Source organism: Gopherus flavomarginatus, chromosome 11 (genome assembly GCF_025201925.1).
Source record: "Gopherus flavomarginatus isolate rGopFla2 chromosome 11, rGopFla2.mat.asm, whole genome shotgun sequence".
Classification (NCBI taxonomy): Eukaryota; Metazoa; Chordata; order Testudines; family Testudinidae; genus Gopherus; species Gopherus flavomarginatus.
The window spans coordinates 50,873,302-50,900,192 of record NC_066627.1 but is presented as its reverse complement, the minus strand read 5'-3'; the positions used below and the strand labels follow the sequence as shown (position 1 = coordinate 50,900,192).

The window sequence follows — 26,891 nt, the reverse complement described above, 5'->3', positions numbered from 1 at the left end:
AGGGCTTAAACTGTAGCGGGGGAGGTTTAGGCTGGACATTAGGAAAAACTTCTTAACTGTCAGGGTGGTTAAGCTCTGCAATAAACTGCCTAGGGAGGCTGTAGAATCTCCATCATTGGAGATTTTTAAGAGCAGGTTTGTCCAAACACCTGTCAGCGATGGTCTAGATAATACTTAGTCCTGCCATGAGCGCAGGGGACTGGACTAGATGACCTCTCGACGTCTCTTCCAGTCCTATGATTCTATCCCTGCCACCCGCCATGTGCTTTGGGGTGAAATGGGAAACGGGATGTCTTCTCTGCACACTGACCATGAGTAACGAGAGCTGTTACTGGAGTGTTACCTCCAGCACTGAAAAGTGACTCACTCACACCCATTACTTCCTGCACCACCACCGTGAAGGCCTCATGTTACAGAGACCCTCCCTTTGGCTGAGGCTCCCTCCAGAACTCACCCACATTGCACAGGGCACTGGCCAGCTAGGATCGTTCTGAGTGACACAGGGCACTCAGAGCATGTATAGGCCATGGTCCCAAGGCCGGCTATCCGACTCTTCCCCATGGCTGCTCAGCATGCAGCCCTCGAGCAGCCAGGCCAGCCCACAAAGGGACACTTGCCAATATGAGAACGGGGTGTGTGGGAGGGTGGCTGGCTGTGAACTTGTCTCCATGAAGTTGCAAGGTAGAACTAGGTGGTAATTTAAATCAATGGAGTTAAACCAACACCAAAGGCCCCGGGGACACGCCTGTGAGTGGCTTAGTGTGGTTTAAGTTCAGCCTGCTTGTAAGAGATGGAGCTATAACAAATTACTCCACTTCCACCCACAACACAAAGCAGGCCCACAGCCTTTTACACTGGTGTAACTGTTCCTGTAGAGGCCCATTCAGGTTATGCCCGGGCAATGCTCTCATGCAGACACGTCAAGAGAGGGAGCAGTGCCCTCAAGCGGCTTTCTGAAGCATTAACAATACAAATCAGAGCAGCTTATTGGAATAGCCACATTTCTCTCTTGAATGACTCCGTCTCCAAGGCAGCTCCTGCATTCAGACCCCCAGGAGTCATGAAGCTGAGCCGCAGAACCTCCTTTGCTTCTCCTCCTACCAGGGCAGTAAGAGTTCAGGTCGGCAGATTAAGCCCTGCACTGGCAGAGCGAGTGAGCAGATGCTGTGGGACCAGAACCGGGCTCCAAACACCCTCAGAGCTCGGGAAGGCCAAGGGACTGTTCAAAAACTGGCTCTGGGCTTAGCTGCTTGAGCCCATCTTTGCATTTCCACCCACCCCAACCACGTGCTCTCTCATTCTGCTGGGTTCCTTGGAAAGGGAGAGCGTGTTCAGCACACAGCTAACTGCCTACACAGTGGGGCTGCACAGCATAACCTCACAGAACCAGGTCTATGGGCTCCCTGCAAACAGTCCAGTCTCCAGGAGGCCAGCAGGCGGCAAGCGAGCACCATTTCAACCTGCCAGCTTGAGTCTGGTACAGCTGGGCCTCGATCCCTGGTGGAGTCTCTCTCAAGGGGCAAACCAATTTCTCTCTCATGGCAGAGAAGAGAAGCCCCAGCGTCGGGGCTAGTACAGACCATGCCCATCTCCCCAGGTGGCCTGGGATAGGCATATTTGCTTTGGATGCCATTTACTGCTGTGGCTTTGGGCTGCTGGCTCTGTGCAGGCAGGGCCATGTGGCTGGGCTCTGTCCCACCAGCCGAGGGCTTGTTAACCTGGAAGCCTTTAGTGCAGTGACTACTGAAAGGAAGAGACCCGTCGGTGCCTCAGCAGCAAGCCCCCCCTTCCACCAGCCCCTCCTGCCATTGAGCCGACGCCATGAGACAAGGGATCGGGCCCTGCCCCAGGCAGGCAGAGAGCAAAGGAGTGCAAGGGAATGGCCATGGTCCATGCCAGGATACGCTGCTCTCCCATCTCCTGTCCTGCAGCATCTCACACTGACCACTGTTCAAAAGCTGCCCCTTGCTGCTCCTCATGGAGCAAATGCTCTGCTCTCCTGCCCCCTCGGGGCCAGGGCTGGCTCTCAGCGGGTTTCATTCTGTCAGGTCAGGCTGTGCAGATCACAGCAAAGCAGGGGCGGGGAAGGAGTCCCCAGACCCCCATGACAGATCCACTCTTTATTCCTCGACACTCCCCGACCCTCTCCTTGGCTAGCAGTGGAGCATTCCCATCAGGTGGCTGCTGTTTGAGATGAGAAGCACAAATCCCAGCTGTCCTCAGCACTCAGAGCTGGGCTCCACGTGGGCCATCCTGGGCGCTCATTAACTGGTCAATCACCTTTCTAAGGTTCTCCTTTAAACCCCTCCCTCCTCTGAAGACATCTTTGTGGGGCAGCCCTCACCCATGGCACTGAGCAGGGCTGGAGCTCAGTCCTTAGAGATTCCAGGGGCCAGCTCAGCCCTAGTGTAGCTGGGAGAAACCCCGATCTCAGGAGCGTCGCATCCCCTCACACCAGGGGCTGAGCAGGAGCATGTTAATTACAGCCTGCTGCGTGTTGGATTTGGCCTGTCACATCCGTGCCCTGCACAGCGCTCAGACCCTGGGGAAATTGGACCCCTCCCAGGGTGTCACCATGGAGCCCTGGCTTGCTACCTCACCCTTGCACACCCAGCTTGGGACTCAGCCATTCCCTTCCCAGTGGAGTCCCCTGACGGCCTAGCGTGACTGCACCTTGTGCAATGACACACAACAAGCGCCAGCCCCGGAGTTTAATTCTGTTCCTAATTACTCAGAACACACGCCTGCGCCTGGCCCGTGGGGTCTCTGCTCCCCTGGGTGCCGACGAGGGAATCCCATGAACGCTGACGACAGTCGCTAGTGCGTGTGGAGGGCAGTGACTACCCTCTTCCCGCTGGGATGAGCATTAATAATCAGGCCCCTTACACAAAGCTCTGTCCGCAGTTGCCCCCGTGGAGCCTCCCCAGACTTGTTGGGGGGGGGGACTGGCCTCACTGAGAGAAGAATTTGATTCCAAACGTTGAACGGTAAATTGCTGCTCCAGAAATCCACCGGCAGGTAAGGCAGGTCTCAATCCCCTCCCACTGTTAGTGGTGCTACTATCCAAGCCACTCCAGCTGGTGGCAAGGTGCAGATAAAGCCTCACTGGGGTGTGTGAGGCCAAGGCCCAGCGAGTGGCAACAGCTCAATCTCCCCCACTGCTGGCCCCTTGCAGAGTCCAAGACCACTGAGGAGATGAGGAGGCAGCGCTGGAGCAGTGAGGGTAAAAAGCCAGCAGGCTAGCGCCAGCCCCAGCTCAGCTGGAATGGAGTGGGGCTGGCACCATTTGAATTCAGCCAAGAGGTTTCAGGATCTCAAGGAGTCTCCTGGCCACAGAGTGAATCACCAAGTGCCTTTTGGGGGAGGAGGTGGGAGTCCCTCACAGATAGTTGTCTTCCTCCTCCTCCTCCTCCTCCTCCTCCTCATCACAAGCCAGGGCCTCGATGTCGTGGGTGATGTCCGTAATCATGCGGTTGAAGGACTCCGACTCGGAGCGGAGGGACCAGCTATCGTAGCTGCGCACAGCGGAGGCGGAGGTGTTGCTCATGCTACGCTTTATCCGCCCGAAGCTGTCGGTCAGGATCCCCCCTTCCCGGATGCCGATGCTCTCCAGGAAGCTCTCGAAGTAGCCGATGTCCTGATCTGGGATGAAGGGCCGCATTCCTGGAGGGGGACACAGCCATGAGGAGCGGCCAGGAGCCGGCAGGCCCTTACTGCCCTGGGAAGCGTTCATGCTCCCAGGGGCCAGAGGGGTCGGGGGAACCCACAGGCCACCCCCTTGGTCTGCATGTTTAAAAGCAGCTCAGTACCAACAGGCTGGCCTAGCAGGTACAGGAGGGCTAAGGCAGGCTCCCTACCTGCCTTGGCTCCGCACTGCTCCTGTAAGAGGCTGGCACATCCCTGCGGCCCCTGGGGGGGGGAGGGTGCAGTGGCAGGGGGACTCTGTGCGCTGCCCCCGCCCCGAGCACTGACTCTGGCACCCCGAGCACCAATAGGAGCTGCAGGGGCGGTGCCTGAAGGCAGGGGTAGCATCCGGAGCCCCCTGCCCCCACCCTCCAAGGGACTGCAGGGACGTGCTGGCTGCTTACAGGAGTGGTGCGGGGCCAGGGCAGTAGGGATCCTGCCTTAGCCCTGCTGCACCACCGAATGGGCGTAGCCTGAGGTAAGCACCGCCTGGCTGGAGCCTGCACCCGTCCCCACCTCCTGTTCCCCAACCCCCTGTCCAGCCCTGAGCCCCCTCCCCGAGCCAGCGCCCCAAACCCTCTTCCATACCCCAAACCCCTTCCCTGAGCCCCCTCTTGCACCCAAACTGCCTCCCAGAGCTTGCACCCAGTACCCCTCCTTCACCACAACACCCTGCCCCAGGTTCAGCCCAGAGCTCCCTCCCACACACCAAACCCCTCAGCCCCAGCCTAGAGCTGCACCCCCTCCTGCACCCCAATCAAATGACCCAGCCTGGTGAAAGTGAGTGAGGGTGGGGGAAAGCATGTGACGGAGGGAGGGGGGATGGAGTGAGTGTGGAAGGGCCTCGGAGAAGGGGCAGGGTAGGGGCAGGGCAAGGTGTTTGGGTTTGTGTGATTAGACACCTGGCAAACCTACTCACCCCCCCCACCCTTAGAGACACCACCTCATACCCCCCGCCTGCCCTTAGAGACGCTGCCTCATACCCCCCACCTTCCCTTGGAGATGCCGCCTCATACCTCTGACTGCCCTTAGAGACACCGCCTTATACCCCCGCCTGCCCTTAGAGACACCGCTTCATACCCCCGCCTGCCCTTGGAGACACCACCTTATACCCCCGCCTGCCCTTAGAGACACCGCCTTATACCCCCGCCTGCCCTTAGAGACGCTGCTTCATACCCCTGCCTGCCCTTAGAGACACCGGCTTATACCCCCACCTGCCCTTAGAGACACCGCCTTATACCCCCGCCTGCCCTTAGAGACGCTGCCTCATACCCCCCACCTTCCCTTGGAGATGCCGCCTCATACCTCTGACTGCCCTTAGAGACACCGCCTTATACCCCCACCTGCCCTTAGAGACACCGCCTTATACCCCCGCCTGCCCTTAGAGACACCGCCTTATACCCCCGCCTGCCCTTAGAGACACCGCCTTATACCCCCGCCTGCCCTTGGAGACACCACCTCATAACCCCCGCCTGCCCTTAAAGAGACGCTGCCTCATACCCCCCGCCTTCCCTTGGAGACACCGCCTCATACCCCTGCCTGCCCTTAAGAACACCGCCTTATACCCCCGCCTGCCCTTAGAGACACCGCCTTATACCCCCGCCTGCCCTTAGAGACGCTGCTTCATACCCCTGCCTGCCCTTAGAGACACCGCCTTATACCCCCGCCTGCCCTTAGAGACACCGCCTTATACCCCCGCCTGCCCTTAGAGACGCTGCTTCATACCCCTGCCTGCCCTTAGAGACACCGCCTTATACCCCCGCCTGCCCTTAGAGACACCGCCTCATACCCCCGCCTACCATTAGAGACGCTGCCTCATACCCCCGTCTGCCCTTAGAGACACCGCCTTATACCCCCGCCTGCCATTAGAGATGCCACCTCATACCCCCGCCTGCCCTTAGAGATGCCGCCTCATACCTCCCACCTGCTCTTAGAGATGCCACCTCATACCCCTGCCTGCCCTTAGAGATGCCACCTCATATCCCTGCCTGCTCTTAGAGATGCCACCTCATACCCCTGCCTGCCCTTAGAGACACCGCCTTATACCCCCGCCTGCCATTAGAGACGCTGCCTTATACCCCCGCCTGCCATTAGAGACGCCGCCTCATACCCCCACCTGCCCTTAGAGACACTGCCTTATAGCCCCACCTGCCCTTAGAGACACCGCCTCATACCCCGACCGGCCATTAGAGATGCCGCCTCATACCTCCACCTGGAGATGCTGCCTCATACCCCCCGCCTGCCCTTAGAGACACCGCCTCACTTCCCCCACCTGCCCTTAGAGACGCCGCCTCATACCCCCACCTGCCCTTAGAGATGCCACCTCATACCCCCGCCTGCTATTAGAGATGCCACCTCATACCCCCACCTGCCCTTAGAGACACCGCCTCATACCCCCCGCCTGCCCTTAGAGACGCCACCTCATACCCCGACCTGCCATTAGAGACGCCACCTCATACCCCCACCTGCCCTTAGAGATGCCACCTCATACCCCCGCCTGCTATTAGAGATGCCACCTCATACCCCCGCCTGCCCTTGGAGACACCACCTCATAACCCCCGCCTGCCCTTAAAGAGACGCTGCCTCATACCCCCCGCCTTCCCTTGGAGACACCGCCTCATACCCCTGCCTGCCCTTAAGAACACCGCCTTATACCCCCGCCTGCCCTTAGAGACACCGCCTTATACCCCCGCCTGCCCTTAGAGACGCTGCTTCATACCCCTGCCTGCCCTTAGAGACACCGCCTTATACCCCCGCCTGCCCTTAGAGACACCGCCTTATACCCCCGCCTGCCCTTAGAGACGCTGCTTCATACCCCTGCCTGCCCTTAGAGACACCGCCTTATACCCCCGCCTGCCCTTAGAGACACCGCCTCATACCCCCGCCTACCATTAGAGACGCTGCCTCATACCCCCGTCTGCCCTTAGAGACACCGCCTTATACCCCCGCCTGCCATTAGAGATGCCACCTCATACCCCCGCCTGCCCTTAGAGATGCCGCCTCATACCTCCCACCTGCTCTTAGAGATGCCACCTCATACCCCTGCCTGCCCTTAGAGATGCCACCTCATATCCCTGCCTGCTCTTAGAGATGCCACCTCATACCCCTGCCTGCCCTTAGAGACACCGCCTTATACCCCCGCCTGCCATTAGAGACGCTGCCTTATACCCCCGCCTGCCATTAGAGACGCCGCCTCATACCCCCACCTGCCCTTAGAGACACTGCCTTATAGCCCCACCTGCCCTTAGAGACACCGCCTCATACCCCGACCGGCCATTAGAGATGCCGCCTCATACCTCCACCTGGAGATGCTGCCTCATACCCCCCGCCTGCCCTTAGAGACACCGCCTCACTTCCCCCACCTGCCCTTAGAGACGCCGCCTCATACCCCCACCTGCCCTTAGAGATGCCACCTCATACCCCCGCCTGCTATTAGAGATGCCACCTCATACCCCCACCTGCCCTTAGAGACACCGCCTCATACCCCCCGCCTGCCCTTAGAGACGCCACCTCATACCCCGACCTGCCATTAGAGACGCCACCTCATACCCCCACCTGCCCTTAGAGATGCCACCTCATACCCCCGCCTGCTATTAGAGATGCCACCTCATACCCCCGCCTGCCCTTAGAGACACCGCCTCATACCCCCCGCCTGCCCTTAGAGACGCCACCTCATACCCCGACCGGCCATTAGAGACACCGCCTCATACCCCCGCCTGCCCTTAGACATGCCGCCTCATACCCACCACCTGCCCTTAGAGACGCCACCTCATACCCCGACCTGCCATTAGAGACACCGCCTCATACCCCCGCCTGCCCTTAGAGATGCCACCTCATACCTCCACCTGGAGATGCCGCCTCATACCCCCTGCCTGCCCTTAGAGATGCTGCCTCACCCCCCCCACCTGCCTTAGAGATGCCGTCTCATAGCCCCCGCCTGCCCTTAGAGATGCCACCTCATAGCCCCTCCTGCCCTTAGAGATGCCACCTCATACCCCCCACCTGCCATTAGAGATGCCACCTCATACCCCCACCTGCCATTAGAGACTCCACCTCATACCTCGACTGGCCATTAGAGACACCGCCTCATATCCCTCACCTGCCCTTAGAGACACCGCCTCATACCCCCCGCCTGCCCTTAGAGATGCCACCTCATACCTCCACCTGGAGATGCCGCCTCACACCCCCCACCTGCCCTTAGAGACGCCGTTTCATACCCGTGCCTGCCCTTAGAGATGCCACCTCATACCCCGACCTGCCATTAGAGACGCCACCTCATACCCCGACCGGCCATTAGGGACACCGCCTCATACCCCCGCCTGCCCTTAGAGATGCCACCTCATACCTCCACCTGGAGATGCAGCCTCATACCCCTCGCCTGCCCTTAGAGAAGCCGCCTCATACCCCCGCCTGCCCTTAGAGACGCCGCCTCATACCCCCGCCTGCCCTTAGAGACGCCACCTCATACCCCGACCTGCCATTAGAGACACCGCCTCATACCCCCGCCTGCCCTTAGAGATGCCACTTCATACCTCCACCTGGAGATGCAGCCTCATACCCCTCGCCTGCCCTTAGAGATGCCACTTCATACCTCCACCTGGAGATGCAGCCTCATACCCCTCGCCTGCCCTTAGAGAAGCCACCTCACACCCCCCACCTGCCCTTAGAGACGCCACCTCATACCCCGACCTGCCATTAGAGACGCCACCTCATACCCTGACCGGCCATTAGGGTCCGCCTCATACCCCCCACCTGCCCTTAGAGATGCCGCCTCACACACATGTAGTTCCTTCAGTCTCTCATTCTGAACTGTACTCTCAGAACCAATGGCCTGATCCTGGTCTCAGTGTAAATCGAGGAGATGAGCACTGAAGCTGGCAGAGTCACCTCCCATCAGACCAGACTCTTTATATCCTGAAGCCTTCTCTTTCCAATCCCTTCTTTACAGATAGGTCCAAACCAGAACATTGCATCAATCTGGACCCCAATTTTTTTGCAGTGGAGGGTTGGTTATGAGCAAAACCAAGTTGTAGAATCTGAATCCAGCATTCACGAGTGCCTGGATCAGGGTATTCAAAATCTGGACCTGGACTTTTCGGTTTGGGCTCCATCTCTAATCGGACTGTGCCGGTCTGATGAACACAAACCTCAACTCCCTGAAGAGAGAGGCCTGTCTCTGCACAGCCTAGAAAAGGTCCAATTAATTCCCTTAGACACCACCAGGTCTGTCACCCAGATGCCATGTTCACTAGTGAGCAGTGGGGACAGAATTCAGTAACAAGCCATTTACCCAGAAGGAGAAACTTCCTCTTGTCCCCATAGAGCTGCAAGAGATCAGAACAGTATTCCTGGACGGACCTTCCCATCCGGTACTCCCTGAGCAGCAACGCAAACTGCTGGATCTCCAGGGGGGAAAGCTTGTTCCTCAGCTGCAGAGCAGAGAGAGAGACCAAGGTTAGAGATGGCTGCAGACCAGCTCCAGCCTCCCACAGGTCCCTGGCAGTGATGCATTAGGACTCGGGGTTGGAAGGATGGAATGAGGCCAGGCAAAATGAAGACTCCCCCATGATGCAGTAGCAAGGAGAGTACTGTGATCATATAGTCCTGCAGCTGCTCCAGTCCCGCGCTGCTCCGGTCACTGGCCAGGCTGTCACGCGACTCCCGAAAGGAAGGGGAAGAAGTCCCACTGTAATATGCTTCAAAGGTCTCATGGGAGCCATTGCTGCAGGCAGAAGGGAAGGAGATCAGCTGGGCTGTCCAGACATCCTCATTCAGATCACAGTCTGAGCCCTGTTCTGAACGTTGGCCCTGTTCATCCCACATCTGCCACCCCATTTCCCCGGCAGTGGTGGGATTGCTTCTTGTGGCTGTTATCGTCTAAGGGACCAGCCACTGGAGGGGGACATAATGCCATCTACCTTACAACCAAGCAGCTGGGAGGTTTCTCCCTAGGCTGCAGGTGGAGCCTGGCTGCACCTCACCAGCTGGGAGAAAGGACAACTCCTGGGACCAGGCTGAGCTTCCTCCTGGTTCTTGTCTATATTTTCCCATTTTCTCTTTGGAACAGGGAGATTTTGTTTTATGTACCCTGTGCTGGGCCCTGGCTGTCAGCTCCCAGCCCCTTGCACAGACGCAGGCCCTTTAAGGGCAGATAAATATATCCCTGTTTCTATGTCTGTCTGCTCTGAGTCCCTCTCACTGGGCCTGGGTCCCCCGCACAAAGGGCAAAGCGGCTGTGTAGGGCTACACAGAGCATGCACTGGAATAAGGGAGGAGGGGCATTCAGATATTCAGGGAGCAGGACATACAATGAGCTACAGCAGCTGAAATCAGCATCGTATCCATACGTCCCATCAGTGCGGCAGCTCTCACCTGCGAAAAGGAACCCCCAGGGCAAGATTAGGGAACTGTCCAACTATGCTTGCCTCACCCCATGTCAGAGACCTGATACCTCTATAATCACCCCCAGGAGCCAGGGACACCACCTCCCCCTTCCATCCACTAAGCGGGGCCCCAGCGATGACTCCCAAAGTACCATCCCAGAATTTAAGGCATCGCAGGCAGAATCCCACTAACCCCAACACTACACACTGTCCCACGAATTGAGGAGACTCTGCTGTCTGTTGGAGGAGACGGAATCTTCCCTCACGGCTTTGCCAGCCCAAATGCCACCCTCTCACAGCACTGCCAGCTCCCCCCATTGCCTGACCTCACCACCCTGACATGTGTGTGGGCCTCCCCACCTCAGAGCTCCAGGATAAACACCCTGCAGTGGGAGGGACCCAAGCCCTGTCATCCCACTGAGCCTGGCACACCAGGCACTCACTCCTGCTGGAGAGCCAGGGGCGCTCGGGGGTGGAGGTGTAGTGGAAGCCAGCCCGGTCTACGCACTCGATGCTCTGGTCCCCATAGATGATCTGGAAGACCTGGCAGATGAGAGCACAGGATTCTTCAGCTGCATCCTGCACCCAGTGAGAGAAAACAGCTGTGGTGGTGATCCGGAGCGGGTCAGTGCCGGGTGGGTTGGCAAGGGGACAGCATCCTCGGCTACTCACCCTGTTGGCCACAGCCAGGATGATGAGGTTGCAATACGCCTCAGGGCTGGGCTCCTTGGGATCCAGTGGGTTATTCCCTGTGTGCCTCCGCTCCCAGCTGCCATAGGTCTTACCCCGCTCCCAGCTGCCTCCAGCCTTCCCCAGCTGCCTCCTCTCCCAGCTGCCGCTGTAGGTCTGTCTCCGCTCCCAGCTCCCTCCCGTCCGGCTGCTGTGCCTCTTCTCCCAGCTGCCACTGGCCTGTTTCCTCTCCAGGCTCCCTCCCCCGCCCTGTCTGCCCTCCTGCCCGCCCCGGGCCATCTTCCAGTCCAGGCTGCAGATGGTGTGCCGGCGCTCCATGGTGCCCCCCAGCTGCTTGGGCTCCAGGCAGATCCCTGCCTGCCTCTTCTCAGCTGCCCCTCCAGGGAGCTTTTTCTCCAGACTGCCCCCTGGGTACATGTCCAAGTTGCCCCCTGCAGGAACGGGGTCAACTCCCAGGCCTGGAATAGACGAGAGAAGAGATCTGTGCTCAGAAAGCTCCATCCCCAGGTGCTGCCTTCCGCACTGTGGGGGGATGGGCACCCACTCTCCCTGTCTCACACCTCCACTGGGGTTCACCAGGTGAGTCTCCTGCCTCCCCATTCACCCCGGGGGCCTGCAAGTCAACGTAGGGTGCAGGGCTGAAAAGCCAACAGGTGGCGCCACGTGCCACCCATCTTCCCTTAGCTGCTAACAGCTGGAGCCAGCCCAGCAGGGCACTAAAGTATCTGGCAGCGAGACCCCATTTCTTGTGCCTACCTCAGGATGCAAACTCTGTAGTCAGGTCATATCTGTGACAGTCTCCTGACCAGCTAGTAGCAGCCCTGCCACTGACTGTGGACAAGTTGTTCATGACACCCCCTTCACAAGCGCGGCTGGGGGAGGGGAAAGCAGTGGGTCCTTGGGCACAGTCTGATGCCAAATGCCCTGTGTTGTCCCTGCCCCTGGAGATCCCGGCTGCAGTTACTGACTGAGGCTGGGGTTTATTGTTAGAAGCATCCAGAGCCTCTTGTCCTTAGACTGGGTCCTGGCATATGGCGGGTGAGGGGAAAGAAACCAGCCCCTCCAGTGCAGCCATGAAACGCATGATGGGGAAATGGCAGGGCTGGGAGCATCAGAGCACTGCACAGCATGGTGTGTTGCTGCTCTCTGCTTCTCTCCACCTTGGCCATGGGGAAGTGGTGTGAGGCAGGGGAGGGTCTGGAGTAGGGTGACCAGATGTCCCGATTTTATAGGCACAGTCCCGATATTTGGGGCTTTTTCGTATATAGGCTCCTATAACCCCCCACCTCTGTCCTGATTTTTCACACTTGCTGTCTGGTCACCCTAGTCTGGAGTGAACTGCCAGGCCAAGCAGAGCCCTGCTCATCTATTATGCCAGCGAGCCTGACTCTGGAGTCCCCCATGAGGCAGGAGAGCTCTCTAAGGAGGGCTTTCTGGCTGGACCTGGTGACGCTGCATGCCTCTGTATCATCTCTGAGCCCAAGGATGCTGCAGGGAGTGAACCCAGCCAACAAGCTCCTTCTGTGTGCTTGTCTCACTAGGGCTATAACCACACACCTCATTTATTCGTCACGATCCCCCAGGCATGCCGCTGGCATGGGTGCAAGTGATGACCTGCAGTCTGAAGCAGCAGGGAATGGGGCTGGTGGAGTCCCATATGCACAGTGTGGGGCAGACAGGTTTGCAGGGAAGAACCCACAGAGGTGCTGGGGCCAGGGGAGTCTCCGCACCTGTTTTCAGCACCAGGAGGTGCAGGGCATCATCCCGCAGGTAGGAGGCAGCTGCAATCTCATGGGTGGGGATCCTCAGGATGAGCTCCTCATTGTCTCTCCAGGTGAGGAGGAGGCAGCGGGCTGACAGGCTCAGGATGCTGTCCTGCTCCGGGGTTGTCTGGAGTGGCAGTTCCTTCAGCTGCTGCAGATGGGCAAAGGAACATGGTCAGAGGCAGAATGGAGGCAGCCCAGTGGATGGTGTTGGGCTCTGCTCGGTGGGATCCCACCCTGCTGCAGTCCCAGCTCTCTTCAGCTGGGCAGGGAATAGTTCCTGAGTCAGGACGGGCATTGCCAGGGCACTGCTGCGACTGCGATGAAGGTCACCCTGTCCCCTCTCTCCACAGGAAGCAGCCTGAGCCGGGCTCCCTGTCCACCCCCTCTGCAGCACGGGGAAGCTGGTAGCTGGCACTGAGCACTATGCATGTCTTCCCTTCTAACCCAAGTGCTCAGTGGAGACGCTTTGGGGTGGCAGCTCCTGCCCCGGGCCATGGACTCCCTCTCTTACCCGGGCTGTGTCCAGGAGCTGCAGCAGCTCATCCCGACTGGAGGGGTTCAAGGAGGATGTCACCCAGGTCAGGTGGCCTAAAAACTAGGAGAGAAAATACTGCAGTGACTTGTGTGAGTGTGACAGGTGGTGGAGATTCCTGCTGTCCGGAAAGCCCTGCAGGGAGGCCCGGGGGGTCTGGGGATCTCTGTCCCCAGGGATGTGCCTTCAGAGAGGATGGATGGTCCAGTGGGTAGGAAACTAGCTGGACTGTTGGGTTCAATTCCCTGCCATGGACATCCTGGGTGGCCTTGGCAAGTCCCAGGGTCTCACTGGTTGGCCTCTGTCTGCGCGGCTGCTTGCTCTCCCTCGCTGCACAGGGGCCTTGGGAGGCTGGGAAATGATCAGCCTCTGGGGTGACAGGAGCTCTGGACACAGCATCTGGAACAAGGCAGGGGCTGCTCCCCTCCCCACCTTGGAAAGCAGCCTGTGGCTGAGTAGCTGTCCCAACACGCCCTTCTGGCTGGCTCTGCTGCTGCACCAACTTCTGCCAGTTTCCTCATCCTGTGCTTTGCCAAGTCCAGCTGACAGAGGGGCCTGGCCCTGCAGCCAGCCCCCTCCAGAGCCCTTACCAAAGTCCTTCAGGAGCGATCCAAAAATTAAACCTTCTGCCTCTGCTGGGTCACACTGTCCTTCGGTGCCTAACCTACCCCACAGTCCAGGGCTGGCCCACTCCCCCCTTCCTCAGGGGTCCGGCAGGCCCCAGCTTGCCCCCGGAGGAGCCTGTCTGCTCTTCTCTTAACCTTCTCTTCTCTGGGGGCTTTTTTCCCTGACCCTCCTGGACTCCCTGCTGTCTCTTCCCAAAGAGGCACCACAGCTTTTTCCCCACCTGGATCCCACTTCTGCCCTGCTCATCCTCTGTTTACACCTGGCTGCTTCCCCAGCTGGGATGCCTGTCTGGTGCAGCCAGAGAGCATGAACCCATTCAGGGTGTGTGTGGGGTGCACATCCCAGCACACATTGCATTTCTATATCCAAGGGGAAGTGGTCTCCTCTCTGTGTCCCGCCTGGCTAAGGTCTCAGAGTTCAGAGGGAACCTGCAGCAGCAACACTGGAGCAGACGCAATTAGCTTCACCCTCAAACAAGCACAAGAGGTGGGTGCTGATCCATGGGCCTGGCCCGAAGACACCTGGAGCACTCTGCAAACTGTGGAATGGAGACTTCCCTGAACTGAGAAAAAAACCCTCACTTTAAACCCTGTATCCACAGGAAACCCTTACGACTAGGGGGCAGCCTCTGGGTAAAGGGTTCCCAGATGCCTGAGCCCCACCCTGCACATGCAAAAGGGTCCTGCCATGTGTGTAGTTCTGAAGCTGCAATCCGCGGTCGCTTTACAGTTCAAAGAACACCCCTTGGCACCAGGTGGTGATTCTCACACGGCTGAGGTTTACCTGGCGGGTGCATTACAGTGACAGGTGAGCCACCTTCCCTGGAGCACAGCAGTGGGGAACCCTCACAGAGTTAAGGAAACCAGGCCTGTGACCACCGCTCCTGCCAGCGACCAAGAAGATCTGAGCTGCTGGGATGATGCCTGGCCCCCCAGGTAAACCCCCCTTACCTTCACCTCCTTCTCCACGTAGTCATGCAGCAGTATTTGGGGATCGATGAGATAATCTGGGGGGTAGAGAGGGACCGAATGCAGAGGCCTCCGGTAGACACTGGTCCGGAGCACCTGCCTGCGAGCCGCCTTGGGGAAAACCAGCCGCTTGATGGGAGACACAAACCCCTGAGAATAAACAGGAAGGCTGAGAAGCCGGCATCTCTCATCTACTCCAAGCGCAGAGGGGCTGGTGTTTGCTATGCACCCTGGCAGGATCATATGGGCACGAATATGTCACACACGTGTGATACGGATTCAACAGCAATCCCCCAATGAGAGGAAGCCGGCATCGCCCAGGGGAGTCCCAGACAGGGCTACCCAGAGGATTCAGGGGGCCTGGGGTCTTTGGCTGCGGGGGGTCCTTCTGCTCCGGGACTTGCCGTCAAAATGCCCTGAAGACCCGCAGCGGGGATCCCCGCTGCAAAATTACCGCCAAAGTGGGATTCGCTGCCGAAGTGCTGGGTCTTCGGCGGTAAATCCGTGGCCCTGGAGCAGAAGGACCCCCTGCCGCTGAATTGACAACGACAACCAGGAGCGGAAGAAGCTCCGGGGGCCCAGGCCCCACAAGAGTTTTCCAGGGCCCCTGGAGTGAGTGAAGGATTGTGATGAACTAGGAATGTTCTTGATGTTTTCTCTGAATATTGTGTTGGTGCCTCAGTGTCCCCATGGCAGTTCTTAAATATCTGGCAGAGCAAAGGACCAGTGCACCTAAATGCCTGGCACTCTGTCTCCTAGCAACTGATGGCCTGGGCCCCTCCTCTGCAAAGGTGCCAGCTGAAGGTGTTGGAGACAAAGGCCTTGGCTACACTCGCACTTTACAGCGTTGCAACTGGGGTGTGAAAAAACACCCCCCTGAGCGCTGCAAGATACAGCGCTGTAAAGCGTCAGTGTAATCAGGGCAGCAGCGCTGGGAGCGCGGCTCCCAGCGCTGCACGCTACACCCGTAAGGGATGTGGTTTACATGCAGCGCTGGGAGAGCTCTCTCAAAGCGCTGCCGCTCTGACTACACTCACATTTCAAAGCGCTGCCGCGGCAGCGCTCCCGCAGCGCTGCCGGGGCAGCGCTTTGAAATTCCAAATGTAGCCATACCCAAAGAGATCAGGTGACCTCGTGGCCCAGGGAAAGGAGCTGAGCAGACAGGAGGGGCTGGGGGGGTTGTTAGTCTGGAGCTGGGTGGGGTCGAGGAGTGAAGTGCAGACGTGGGAGGTCTGGTTCACTACCCCCCAGAATGGACCCGTCTGAGGGGTCCGGTTCGCTGTATCTACAAGCTCTGTTTTAGACCCTGTTCCTGTCATCGAATAAACCTCTGTTTTACTGGCTGGCTGAGAGTCACGTCTGACTGCGAAGTGGAGGTGCAGGACCCTGTGGCTTCCCCAGGACCCCGCTGGGGTGGACTCGCTGTGGGAAGCGCACGGAGGGGCAGAGGATGCTGAATGCTCCAAGGAGAGACCCAGGAGGTGAAGACGTGTGAGCTTCTTGCCCTGAACAAGTCTGCTCCAAGGGAGAGGAGGCTCCCCAAAGTCCTGCCTGGCTTTGTGGGGAGCAGTTCCAGAGCATCGCCCGGTGACTCCGTGACAAGGATCCACTCCAGGGGCCCTGGAAAACTCTCATGGGGGCCCCTGTGGGGCCTGGGGCAAATTGCCCCACTTTCCCCCCCGCGCGGCCCTGACAGAGAGGACAAGCTCCCTCGGGGTAGCCTCTAATGGCGCTATGTAATAGATGCAACAAACACAGGCCCTGGGCCTAAGGCGTCTGTCCTGCATGGACCAGGACAGACAGATGGGTTTGGATGAAGAGCACAAGGAGGAGCTTGGGGATGCCATTACTGGGGGTCAGGCAGGGGATGGAGCAAACAAGCCATGTAGAACCCCTGGGAAGCAAGGACGTGACAGATGAACCAGAACTACCCTTGTGGGAGAGAAATGGATTAATCAGAGCTGGAATTCCCAGGTCCCCGGGATCTGACCAGGCCAAGGTGGCAGGCCGAGCAGATCAGAACTCCACGCGCACAGTTGCAGCTGAGTAACGTTCCGGGTGCAGAACTGGTGGACAGCCAGTTCCTGACTCACAGAAAACCCAGCCAAGACGCTGGGCCACCAACTGGTCTCTGCCAGGCCTCTGCCCTGGGGCCTTTAACTGTGCTGGGTCAGTCACAGGGGGGAGAGGGGATCAGGCTGTGTATTGCGCGCCGTACAGAGTCCCTGAAGGCAGAGCACTTTGCTGGCCTCTGAGATCCATCTTGTACCGTCTTGTCCCATGACCCACACAGGACAGCGAGCATAGCCAGCTGTGTGCATATGGAGAGATGGGCCAACCCCTCATGGAGCCTGCATTCAGCTCCCAGCAGCACCGGCGGCAGCACGGCTGGCTCTGGCTCCCCGTACCTCATCGGCAGCAGCATGGCTGGTTCTGGAGCTCCCCGTACCCCATCAGCGGCAGCACGGCCGGCTCTGGGCCTCCCCGCACCCCAGCAGCACCAGTGGCAGCATGGCTGGCTCTGGGGCTCCCTGCACCCCATCGGCGGCAGCACGGTTGGCTCTGGGGCTCCCCATACCCCATTGACGGCAGCATGGCTGGTTCTGGGGCTCCCCATACGCCATCGGCAGCAGCACGGCTGGCTCTGGGCCTCCCCGCACTCCAGCAGCACCGGCGGCAGCATGGCTGGCCCTGGGGGTCCCTGCACCCCTGCGGCGGCAGCATGGCTGGCTCTGGGGCTCCGCGCACCCCATCATAAGAACATAAGAACGGCCGTACTGGGTCAGACCAAAGGTCCATCTAGCCCAGTATCTGTCTACAGACAGTGGCCAATGCCAGGTGCCCCAGAGGGAGTGAACCTAACAGGCAATGATCAAGTGATCTCTCTCCTGCCATCCATCTCCATCCTCTGACAAACAGAGGCTAGGGACACGATTCCTTACCCAGCATGGCTAATAGCCATTTATGGACTTAACCACCATGAATTTATCCAGTAAATATCCCTGTACCCCACTGGCAGCAGCATGGCTGGTTCTGGGGCTCCCTGCACCCCCGCAGCACCGGCAGCAGCACAGCTGGCTCTGGGGCTCCCCGAAACCCATCGGTGGCAGCATGGCTGGCTCTGGGGCTTCCCATACCCCATCGGCGGCAGCAGGGCCGGCTCTGGGACTCCCCGTACCCCATTGGCGGCAGCACAGCCGGCTCTGGGGCTCCCCGTACCCCATCAGCGGCAGCACAGCTGGCTCTGGGGCTATTCTACCCAAGGGGTCACCTGGCACATAGAAGAGCCTAAGGCTTCAATGCAATTGATGCTGTTCTTGGAGGGGCGCAGGCTGTTTGGTGACTCCACCCCTTTCTGCTAGGCCACATCCCTCTTTTCAGCTCTGACTGGGGGTCGGGGGGGGGGAGAAATCATGGGCTGCCTGCTCCCCATGAATTCCACTCACCAGCTGCCCTCCATGCTGCCTAAGGGAGGGGAGCCCATGGGCCTGTCTCATACCCATGCAGTACTCAGCGCCCCGTGCAGTGACACCCTCGGGAGGGGACTGCCATACACACATGCACCTGCACCCCGCAAAGCCGTGCCTTAAGCTATGCCAGCTCGGCCTGTCCGTACCTTCTTTCCCTTCTTGGCCTCATACTCCATGTCCCGTCCCTGCTCCGCTCCTGTCACGGCGAAGGCAGCTCTTTCCGCTACGTGCTAGTCCTTTGTTTTTTTCCTGTGTCGGAAACTCCACCAGCGACGGCTCTGATGTGAACTCGCTGAGTTCCTGCCCCTCCGAGGAGGGATGAGTGCATGGAGTTGTGCTCTGGTTGAGTGGACAGGGCTCTGGGGCTGCTGGACTCTGCTCACACCCCAAGGGGAAACACTCGTTCCCAGCGCCAACCCTCTTGCCCGCTGCCCAGCTCCGTGCACACATTGTCTCCATGCACTGTTGCTGTCTGTCTCTCTCATACACTCCGTCTGTCTGTCTCTCTGTCACACACACCCCGTCTCCCTCTTGGTGCTGGGAAGGGTTTCGTTCGCCCCCCTGCGCCGTTGGGCCTCAGAATTTTAATAAGCCAACAGGGAGATCGCGGGGGTTCTGCTAGTGCCATCTTCAAAGGGATGTTCTCCAAGGCTCTCCTGGGTCTCCTCCACAGTAGGAGCTCGTGGCACCTCCTCGGGGGGTTCCAATGTCCCTGACTCACTCCCAGGCCAGAGCAGAAGGCCTGGCATAAATGGAGGATCAGCTGGGTGCAAACATGGGGCATGCAATGCAGTTGTAGGGCCAGACAGGAACCAGAGCTGGTCCTGAGACAGTGACTAGAGCAGGGGAGCTGAAATGCTAGCCATGGCCGGGGCTGAAAGCCTCAGAGGCACCAAGGCCCTGGGGCATCATAAACTATCAGCAGAGACCCAAATCATCACCACCAAGGAGCCCCAGCTCTTGGGAAGGAAACGGTGCAAGTGAGGCCCAAACCTCAACCCCCTCCGGAGACTGTGGGGAGCTCAGACTAGGGCTTGGCCCCCTCTAGAGTGGGGGCGATCTTGTGGGAAGAGAAATTCCAGGCTAAAAGGATGCTCCTTCCCTCCTGTGCGCTGCATCCTGCCCCAGCAGCTGGAGACTTCCTCTTCCTGAGCAGTGAGGGATGGACAGGAAGGGGACAGATACTCAGGAGCTGACGCCCGCTGGAGCTTGTAAATCTGTGGAGTCAGGATTCTCCCGGGGGCTGCTAAGCTCTGTTATTTCTCCTGCCTGATCCCCTGAGCCTTGGGGTGAAGGTCATTCAGCGCCATGCCAGGGGTTTTCTCTAAAGAGCCATCACCGCTCTCCCTGGCCAATCTCCTCCCTGTGGCAGGGCCGATGAAGTTAGGGATGACCCCAGTGTGCTAACACATGCACTGCGTTCCCCTCAGCCTGACTTATGCCCCAGGCAATCTCCTTGGTTGGGTTTGCCCCAGGGGTGGGCGTATTCCATTTCCTGCGTGGTGCATTCAGGCAGTGGAGTGTCTCCAGTGATGCTCCCATGTGCTGCACATAGTTACCAAGCCCCACCCGGGCTGCTGTTTCCTGCAATCTCCCTGATGCCAAATACCCAGCCAGTGGCAGAAGCAGCAGGGAGCTGGCATCATGCAGGAGCCTCTTGTGGGGGCTGAGCAACAACTGCTGTGGTTATCGTAACCTCCCTGCAGGGGGCGCTCCTGCCTCCTGGATTCCTTTTACTGGCTCTCACCCCCAAAGCCTGTGTGCATGGACCCGACACCACCTGCCCCCAGGAGATGGGCTATGGAAATATGAACTCCCGCTGCACGACAGTCCAGCTCTTCATCTGCTACGTTACTGCATGGCAGAGCACGTATCCCTCTCCCGACCCCGCTGGTCTATGAGATATGTGGGAGGGGATCACAGCCCCTTTGCTGCCATGTCCCACCAACCCACTCAGAATAACACTCCGCTCTTCAACAAGTCCCTCCCTGAGGGGCTCAAAGTGTGCCACCCCCTGGGAGGAATGACAGAGTCATTGTCTCCATTTTACAACTGGGGAAACTGAGGCAACTTCCCCAAGTTAGTGGCAGAGCTGGAAACAGAACCCAGGAGTCCAGGCTCCCCATCCTCATGCTCTGTCCAACAGACAATCCCAACTCATCCACAACCAAGCATTGCAAAGTCTCAGCCAGCCTCTGCTGCCCTGTCCTGTGGGAGACCTGCTCCTAGCTGTGGTGTGCAGTAATCTGGCCTCTGCCCTGCCACAGGGCAGCTGAGGTGCATTGCTAGGAGGTCCCTGGGTGGCTGCACATCTGGTTCTCCCAGCTCAGCATCAGCACAGCCCCATTGAGCTCACTGGGTCGCACCCATCAGCCAGCTGCTGGGAACTGGTGCACCTAGAGGGGAAGGAAGGCAGAGCAATCAGGCCAGGTGTATTGAAAGGAATTTAATATCTCATGTTGCAGCAAAATTAAAAATATACAAAAAGTTTGTGGTATACAAAAAAGTCTTAGTACAGAACCTCGGTCTCCTCCAGACCCCCGCCCCTCCCGCTGGACCTGCCCGCCTCCCGAGGGAAGTAAGAAGACGAAGGTGTCACACACAGTATTTACAGTACATGATGGAAGTGCTTCCAGATGCTGGACGAGAGGGAGAGGGGAGAAACAAACTGCTCAGAGAAATCTGTGCCGGGTGAGGAGAACTAGCCAGCAAACCAACCAGCCATGTGGCTAGTGCTTCCAGCAAATCTGGAACCAGAGTGGGCGCTTTGTTCTCACTGGCCATTTAAACCTACAGCTGGACTTAGATAAACCCCAGCTCCAGCTCCCTGAATTTGGGGGTGGGGGGCTAGGATTCAGCCCCCCCCCGGCTCTGACCCCACTCCCCGGCACCAGTGGAGTCTGTGTCATTTAGTGAGTAGAAGCCAGTCCCTAAGGTGAACCAAGCTTCCTCCTGCCCTTAAAGCAGGAGGCAGAAGTCAAACCTGACCCTAGGCCCACATTTTGCAGGTGTCCCTTTGGCTGGACCAAATTCTTGGTTTGGGATTTTTTTTGAGGGGAGGGTGTGTTCAAAATCCACCTCTGGGTCCAGATTTCAAGCTGGCACCCACCTTGCCCCTCACGGAAGGGCCTGTTCCAGGAGCTGCCACAGTTATGGTGTTGTTGAGGTGCAGTCCTGCGCCAGCCTGTGCACAGAACCCAGAGAGGAGAATGTTTTAAAATCCATTTCCCTGCGGCTGAGGCCAGTTTTTCCGCTCGGATTGGATCTTTTTCCAGCCCTATTGAGAATTTCATGATAGTCAAAACGTTGCAGGGAACGGGCTTGTTTCTGGGCGGGTGGGGAGGGGACCGGACTACCAAGGCTGCTCAGGCACTAGCCAGAGAACGCTCAGGGACTCCCTCCTTGGAGCCCTGCCTTAGAGACGGCGCAGATGGGCCAGGCTTCCTCTCCTCTCCCTGCCCACACATGGCCTTGCACCTGCCCGGCAGGAATGAGCAGCTAGAGGCACAGGGGCAAAACACTGCACTGGCAGGATCATCCACCAGGAGCTGAGAGATGAGACTCCCAGGCCCAGCAGCCAGTCCTGTGTCTGCCTCCCCGTCCCCACTCGCACGCCACCCCGTGCGCTGGCTGCAGGAGCCCAGCCGCTGATCTGCTCTGAGGTTATTGCAGGGGCTAGGGAGCATTCCCCCTCTCCCGAGAGCAGCGGAGAGGGTGGGGATAGTGGCTAGAGTGCATAGAAAATTGGCCCTTTTATCAGTGAGCTTCTCTGTCCAGGCGCTTGCTTCGGGAAAGTTCCTCAAGAGTCCAACGCCCATGGCTCGGCGCACAGACAAACCTACCCTTTCCTCCTAGCCCTCCCTGCAGGGCTCCCAGCCCCCCACCAAGCCAAGGAGCCGGCGACCACCTCTAGGGCACTGCTGAGCTGAAGTCAGTTTCCCACTTGGCGACACGCTGGCCTCCAAGCCCTTCCCGGATGACTGTTTGCCAGAGCCACATAACAGCTCTGTGGGAGGAGGTGCATGTTTGAGAGCCCAGCCCACAGAATGGGGATTCTTGCATGTCTGTAGCAAGCTGTGGCACCTCGGGCAACACCTTTCTACTTGCTGGCAAGGCCCACCCCCATCTCACAGGGGAGTGTGGCCGGTCCCTGCAGCAGGAGCCCAGAGACCTCCTGATGCCCCCTCTTCCCACCTGACCCCAAGCGCTGGGCTGGAAAGACTGGCTGGAGGTCTCAGGTCATGTGTGCTGGACAAGATCATGTCATGGAGTGCCCACAAACACATGGCGACACAGAGCAAAACACAGGAAAACCCATCCCCCCACACTGCCGTCCTCCAAAATGAGACCCTAGACACAGTTGGGGCACTCCAGCTGTCCCATACATCCATACAGACAGTACAAACACCCAGCAGGGCCCCTGAGTCCTCCAGTCTCCACAACACCCTCCTGGCACCTGCCTGCCAGCCAGGCCCCCAGAAAGTCTTTTTACTCCATCCCAACAAGTAGCTGAAGAGAACTGTGGACGCAGCTGGGTTTATGCTACACTGGGGCTGGGGTAATCGTCTGACACAGATGATGGCAGCTGAGGCTCCAGCTTCTTTATACCTAGGAGCAAACTGCTGAGCAAACAGAAGGGGAATATCCCAGAGTCCCTTGGAGCCACTAAAGAATCCACCTTCCAACAACTGCCCCCTCTGCGCTCCTGACATGGGGCTGGGGAGGTGCGGTCTAAGGGGGAGGCAACGCAGATTCGCTGCCCCTCTCTAGGGCTGCAGTGAGGATCCCGTGACAAGCCCAGCTAGTTACCCCAGAAGAGCTAGGGTATTGCTGTCACTCCTCCCACAGAGATCCCCAGCGTGGGTATCAGTGAAGGACCATGAGGATGGCGATGCACTGAATGCTGACAGGCTAACAATGCTGGGTACCGACCAAAGCTGAGGCAAACCCAGGACCGGAGAAGCCTCTGTAGCCTAAGGGGCACATGCTGTTCTCCTCGCCTCTCCCACAAAACCCAGGCCAACGGGATCTATGCAGGAGACTGGAGCAGGGGTGTGGAAGGACTCTTGCCCCCACTCTGGTGGCATGATGCTGCTTGGCTGCTATCCCAGCCCCTTGGACTGTAGCAGCAATGAGGTCACTGAGCATCCTGCCGGCCTGTGGCTCTAACCAGTGATTCACTGACCCTGCCTCAGGCCCTTCCTCAGTGCTGCTGCCAGGCTGCAAGTGGAAAGCCCCCCCTTCCCCCTGGGGCATGTGGCCCTGGAGCTCTGGGATTCGCACTGGCTGCCAGCTGGCTCCTGGTGAAGTTTAAGGGGTGGGGTATGAGCTTTAAAGCTCTATGGTTGTGTCTACACAACACACTAAGCCCAGCTTCTGATTCAGGTTTGCCCAAGCCCCCCTTCTGTCCACACACAAATCTGTCTAACTTTGGTGAGCAAACACTCAGGACCCTGGTCCTAGGACCCTGCTGGGGGGGGGGGTCAGAGTCCTGCTGCGACTCTGGTCCAAGCCCTGTCACTTTGCAGTGTGGACGCAGCTCAAACTGCAGACCCAAGTTGGACGGTCTGCATGGCGAGGTACGGCCATGTTAGCAGGGCTGTGACACCCAGGTCCAGCAGTTGTAAACCCAGGATTACTATGCAGTGTTGGCTTGGAAAGCTCGCAGTCAGACACCTGTGGCTGGCCTGTGCCAGTTGACTCCCTCGCAGGGCTCAGGCTGCCAGGCAGTTCCACTACCGGGCAACATCCTGGCTGGGACTGCAGCCTGAACACTGGGACCCACCCACCACCTCGCAGTTCCTGACCCTTTAACTGTCCCCCTGGCCATCCCACAGTAGCAGGCCCCAGACTGTGAGGCTTGAGCATGTATTTACCCCTCGATAACAGCTGGGGCTGGCCAAATAATGGCCTCTCTGGAGCCTGTGACATGAACACGACACTTCCAAACTCGCTATGAAACTCTTTCCTGACGTGTACGAAGTAACAGTGCACCTGCAGCTATCACAGTCCCCTAGGACTCAACGCTAGAGCCAAACAGTGGGGCCGGCAGGCTTTCAGCCATTGTCAGGAGGGGTCCAATAAAGGCATTATCTCAGCCACCTTGTCTCAACAACAGCAATTTATAGGGTCAAAATAGCGACCTCATGGTATGGCAGACTCTGGACAGGGGCGATAATATTAATCAGTTATCCCATCTCTGGCACCATTCTTCTGAGCATCTCAACCCCCCCGACAAACATCGATTGCAAACTCTCTACCCCTGTCTTACAAAATGGGACACTGAGTCATGGAGTGACCCCCAGGGAAGATTAAGTGAGTTGCCCAGGGTCATGCAGTCACTCAGAATCAGATCCATGGCCAGACCTCTGAACGGGTTACCTAGAGCGGTGGCTGAATCTCCTTCCTTAGAGGTTTTTAAGGTCAGGCTTGACAAAGCCCTGGCTGGGATGATTTAGTTGGGGATTGGTCCTGCTTTGAGCAGGGGGTGAAACTAGACACCTCCTGAGGTCCCTTCAACCCTGAGATTCTCTGATTCTCTGAACTCCTCACTGCCAGGCCCATTTTCTGGCCACTACACAATGCACCTCCTCATTGCTCCTTTCACACAACCCAAGCAGCCCAGCTGCCATAGTATTTCTGACCCATAAATGGTTCCCTGAGGAGAAAGGGCCATTGAGAAACCCAGAATGGACCCCCAAGCTCAGATCGCCCCACAGGGCCCTAGTCCACACCCAGATGCTAAGCCAGTGCCAGGCAGGTTAATGCTGAACTCGGAGGGGGTTGCAGTTCCTGTGAGAACTGGGGCTCCAGAGGAACCACTAAAGCAACCAGCATCTCTGCCCTCTCGTTAGTGTTACTTTGCTCCACGCATCTGGGTGTGTAGGTCTGGACTCCAGGCTCCGGCTGTAACCGGGCCCCAGGCAGACATGCACACAGCAAGGCTTTCGGCGGCTGCCATTCGCCAGGGAAAGGTATAAAAACATCCCAGCCACCAGCTTCAGCCCAGCCTGCTTACAGAGTACAACCCACATGGCAATGTGACAACTTGATACATTGCACACAACAGCAGCCCAGCGACACCTAGGGGAGACCCTGGGTACTGCAGGGAGGGGGGCACTAGCTCTCGCTCCTGGCCGACACTTTGAGAAACACCCGTTAGACTAATGGCCTTTTCGTCAACAGGCTGCTTCCAAAACAGGGACCGGAATCAGCAAGAGGCTGAATCTGAAGCCCAGGTGACAGCGGCTGATTAGCTCTTTGGCTGCCCTATGCCCGGCTATTGGATTAGCCCTGTTTCTTCGACTGCAGCATCCCAGTGGGAATAACCCTGACACTAAATGTGGACAGACATTTGCAGACTATTCACAGAGGTCTTCTGTCCAGCTGTGTCTATTTCTCTCCGCCAGCCCTCTCTCTCTGCAATCTACTTCAAACCCACCTCCAGGAGTCGGCCTCCAGCTGCCATCTGTTTGCCATCGGGCAGGCCTCAGATGGCCGTGGTTACAATCTGCCTAGGAAGATGCCAACGTTCTGCTAACTGTGCTAACTCTCCATGCTCCAGACAGCGCCTGGTGTTACAGCACACACTGTGCACCACATGGTGCAGAATGCATGCAGCATCAAAGGGCAGGCTGTGCCAGGACGGAGGTGGGGGGACAATCAGCATGCAGTGGGGCAGCAACATGTGGGCACAGTCTTCTCCCGGTGGTGGATCAGCGTTTGCTCTCACTTACACTGGCAGAAATCCAGAGTGACTCAGCTGACTGTGGCATTACTCTGGATTTATGCCACTGACCTGAGATCATAATCTGGGCCAGCCCATGGTACAACAGGACCATAGTTGCCTGAAAGGGACAGTGGACATATGGCAAAGGGACAATTTCCATACAGTATGCTACTATCAATGTGTAGTCAATGTATAGGACAAGAGTAGGGTAGTAAGTGTGAAAAATACAGAGCAGTGTAATACACCTGGTGTAGTCAGTACTGATGGTCTTGTTACAGTGTGAGGTCTGCAGTGTTATATGGAACTCACTATTACCATACAGTACAATGAGCCAGGATGAGTGAGCACATGGTGTGTAAAAGGCACATATTGCAGTCAGCCTGTGGTTATGCAGACGCCAGGGGTAGAGGGTACAGCACATGGTGCAGGAAAAGCACATGGTACAGCCAGTGCACTGACAACTCCAAGCACCAGGGTTAAAGAAGATTGAAACAAGAGCTGGGGGGCTCTCACTGCACCAGCTGAGGAGGGGGAGCTGGACTGCCCCTGCTCTGCCCCTTGGTTTTGCCAGAGCCATGCACACCTTGTTCTAAATGGCACTGGGCGTGTGACCACAAGGGACTGTGGAGTTATGAGTGAGACTTGAGGGTGTTCCCATGACTCCCTGCTCTGTAAGCCCTGCTTGTGGGACTCGTGCCAGACGGTGAATGGGAGACACGATGCTCAGTTGCTGGGGTACTGTGCGTGCGGGTGGTGTAATCAGTGTACATGGGACACTGTCCCTGGGAGAAATCAGTGCACCAGTGCATGCTGCACAGTGTCCTGCGGGTGAATACAGTGCTTCATGCAGGTTCTGGTGCAAGCCGTGCAATCAGCGTACCTGGCATGCGGTGCAGTTAGGGATGCACAGCACATGCTGTAGCCGGGTGCAGTGCACACATCAGTGCATAGGGAGGGGTAAAAGACAACAGTGCATGGGCAGATGCTATGCTCCATGCTTGCAGACTAGTCAGGATTGCACAGCGCGTCCAAGCCTTGTCCA

General features: G+C 58.0%; 1 protein-coding gene across 2 annotated transcripts; it reads right to left on the bottom strand.

Annotated features, from left to right (window-relative positions):
* Positions 1–1,867: 1,867 nt before the first annotated feature.
* On the bottom strand, positions 1,868–18,348 carry CCM2L (CCM2 like scaffold protein). 2 transcript variants are annotated; one of them, XM_050918300.1, is made up of 10 exons: positions 18,267–18,348; positions 14,633–14,800; positions 13,035–13,118; positions 12,488–12,671; positions 10,740–11,215; positions 10,511–10,646; positions 9,993–10,056; positions 9,274–9,406; positions 8,975–9,113; positions 1,868–3,663 (listed from the first exon to the last, which is right to left on the bottom strand). In XM_050918300.1, the coding sequence occupies exons 1-10, from the start codon at positions 18,294–18,296 to the stop codon at positions 3,380–3,382; spliced, it is 1,698 nt and encodes a 565-aa protein (XP_050774257.1). In that variant the 5' UTR covers positions 18,297–18,348; the 3' UTR covers positions 1,868–3,379. The 2 variants fall into 2 exon arrangements, with proteins under 2 accessions (XP_050774257.1, XP_050774258.1); XM_050918301.1 differs by having other exon boundaries at positions 10,511–10,610.
* Positions 18,349–26,891: the final 8,543 nt, after the last annotated feature.

What these genes read in the sequence shown, in the direction of transcription:
- CCM2L (XM_050918300.1), bottom strand. Translation starts at nt 18,296, where the DNA reads ATGGAGTATGAGGCCAAGAAGGGAAAGAAG. An exon ending in AGCTCCTGGACACAGCCCGG is followed by an intron (nt 12,672 to 13,034) that starts GTAAGAGAGGGA and finishes GCCCATCTGCAG; the next exon opens with CAGCTGAAGGAACTGCCACT. An exon ending in CCCCTGGCTCTCCAGCAGGA is followed by an intron (nt 10,057 to 10,510) that starts GTGAGTGCCTGG and finishes TCCTTTTCGCAG; the next exon opens with GTGAGAGCTGCCGCACTGAT.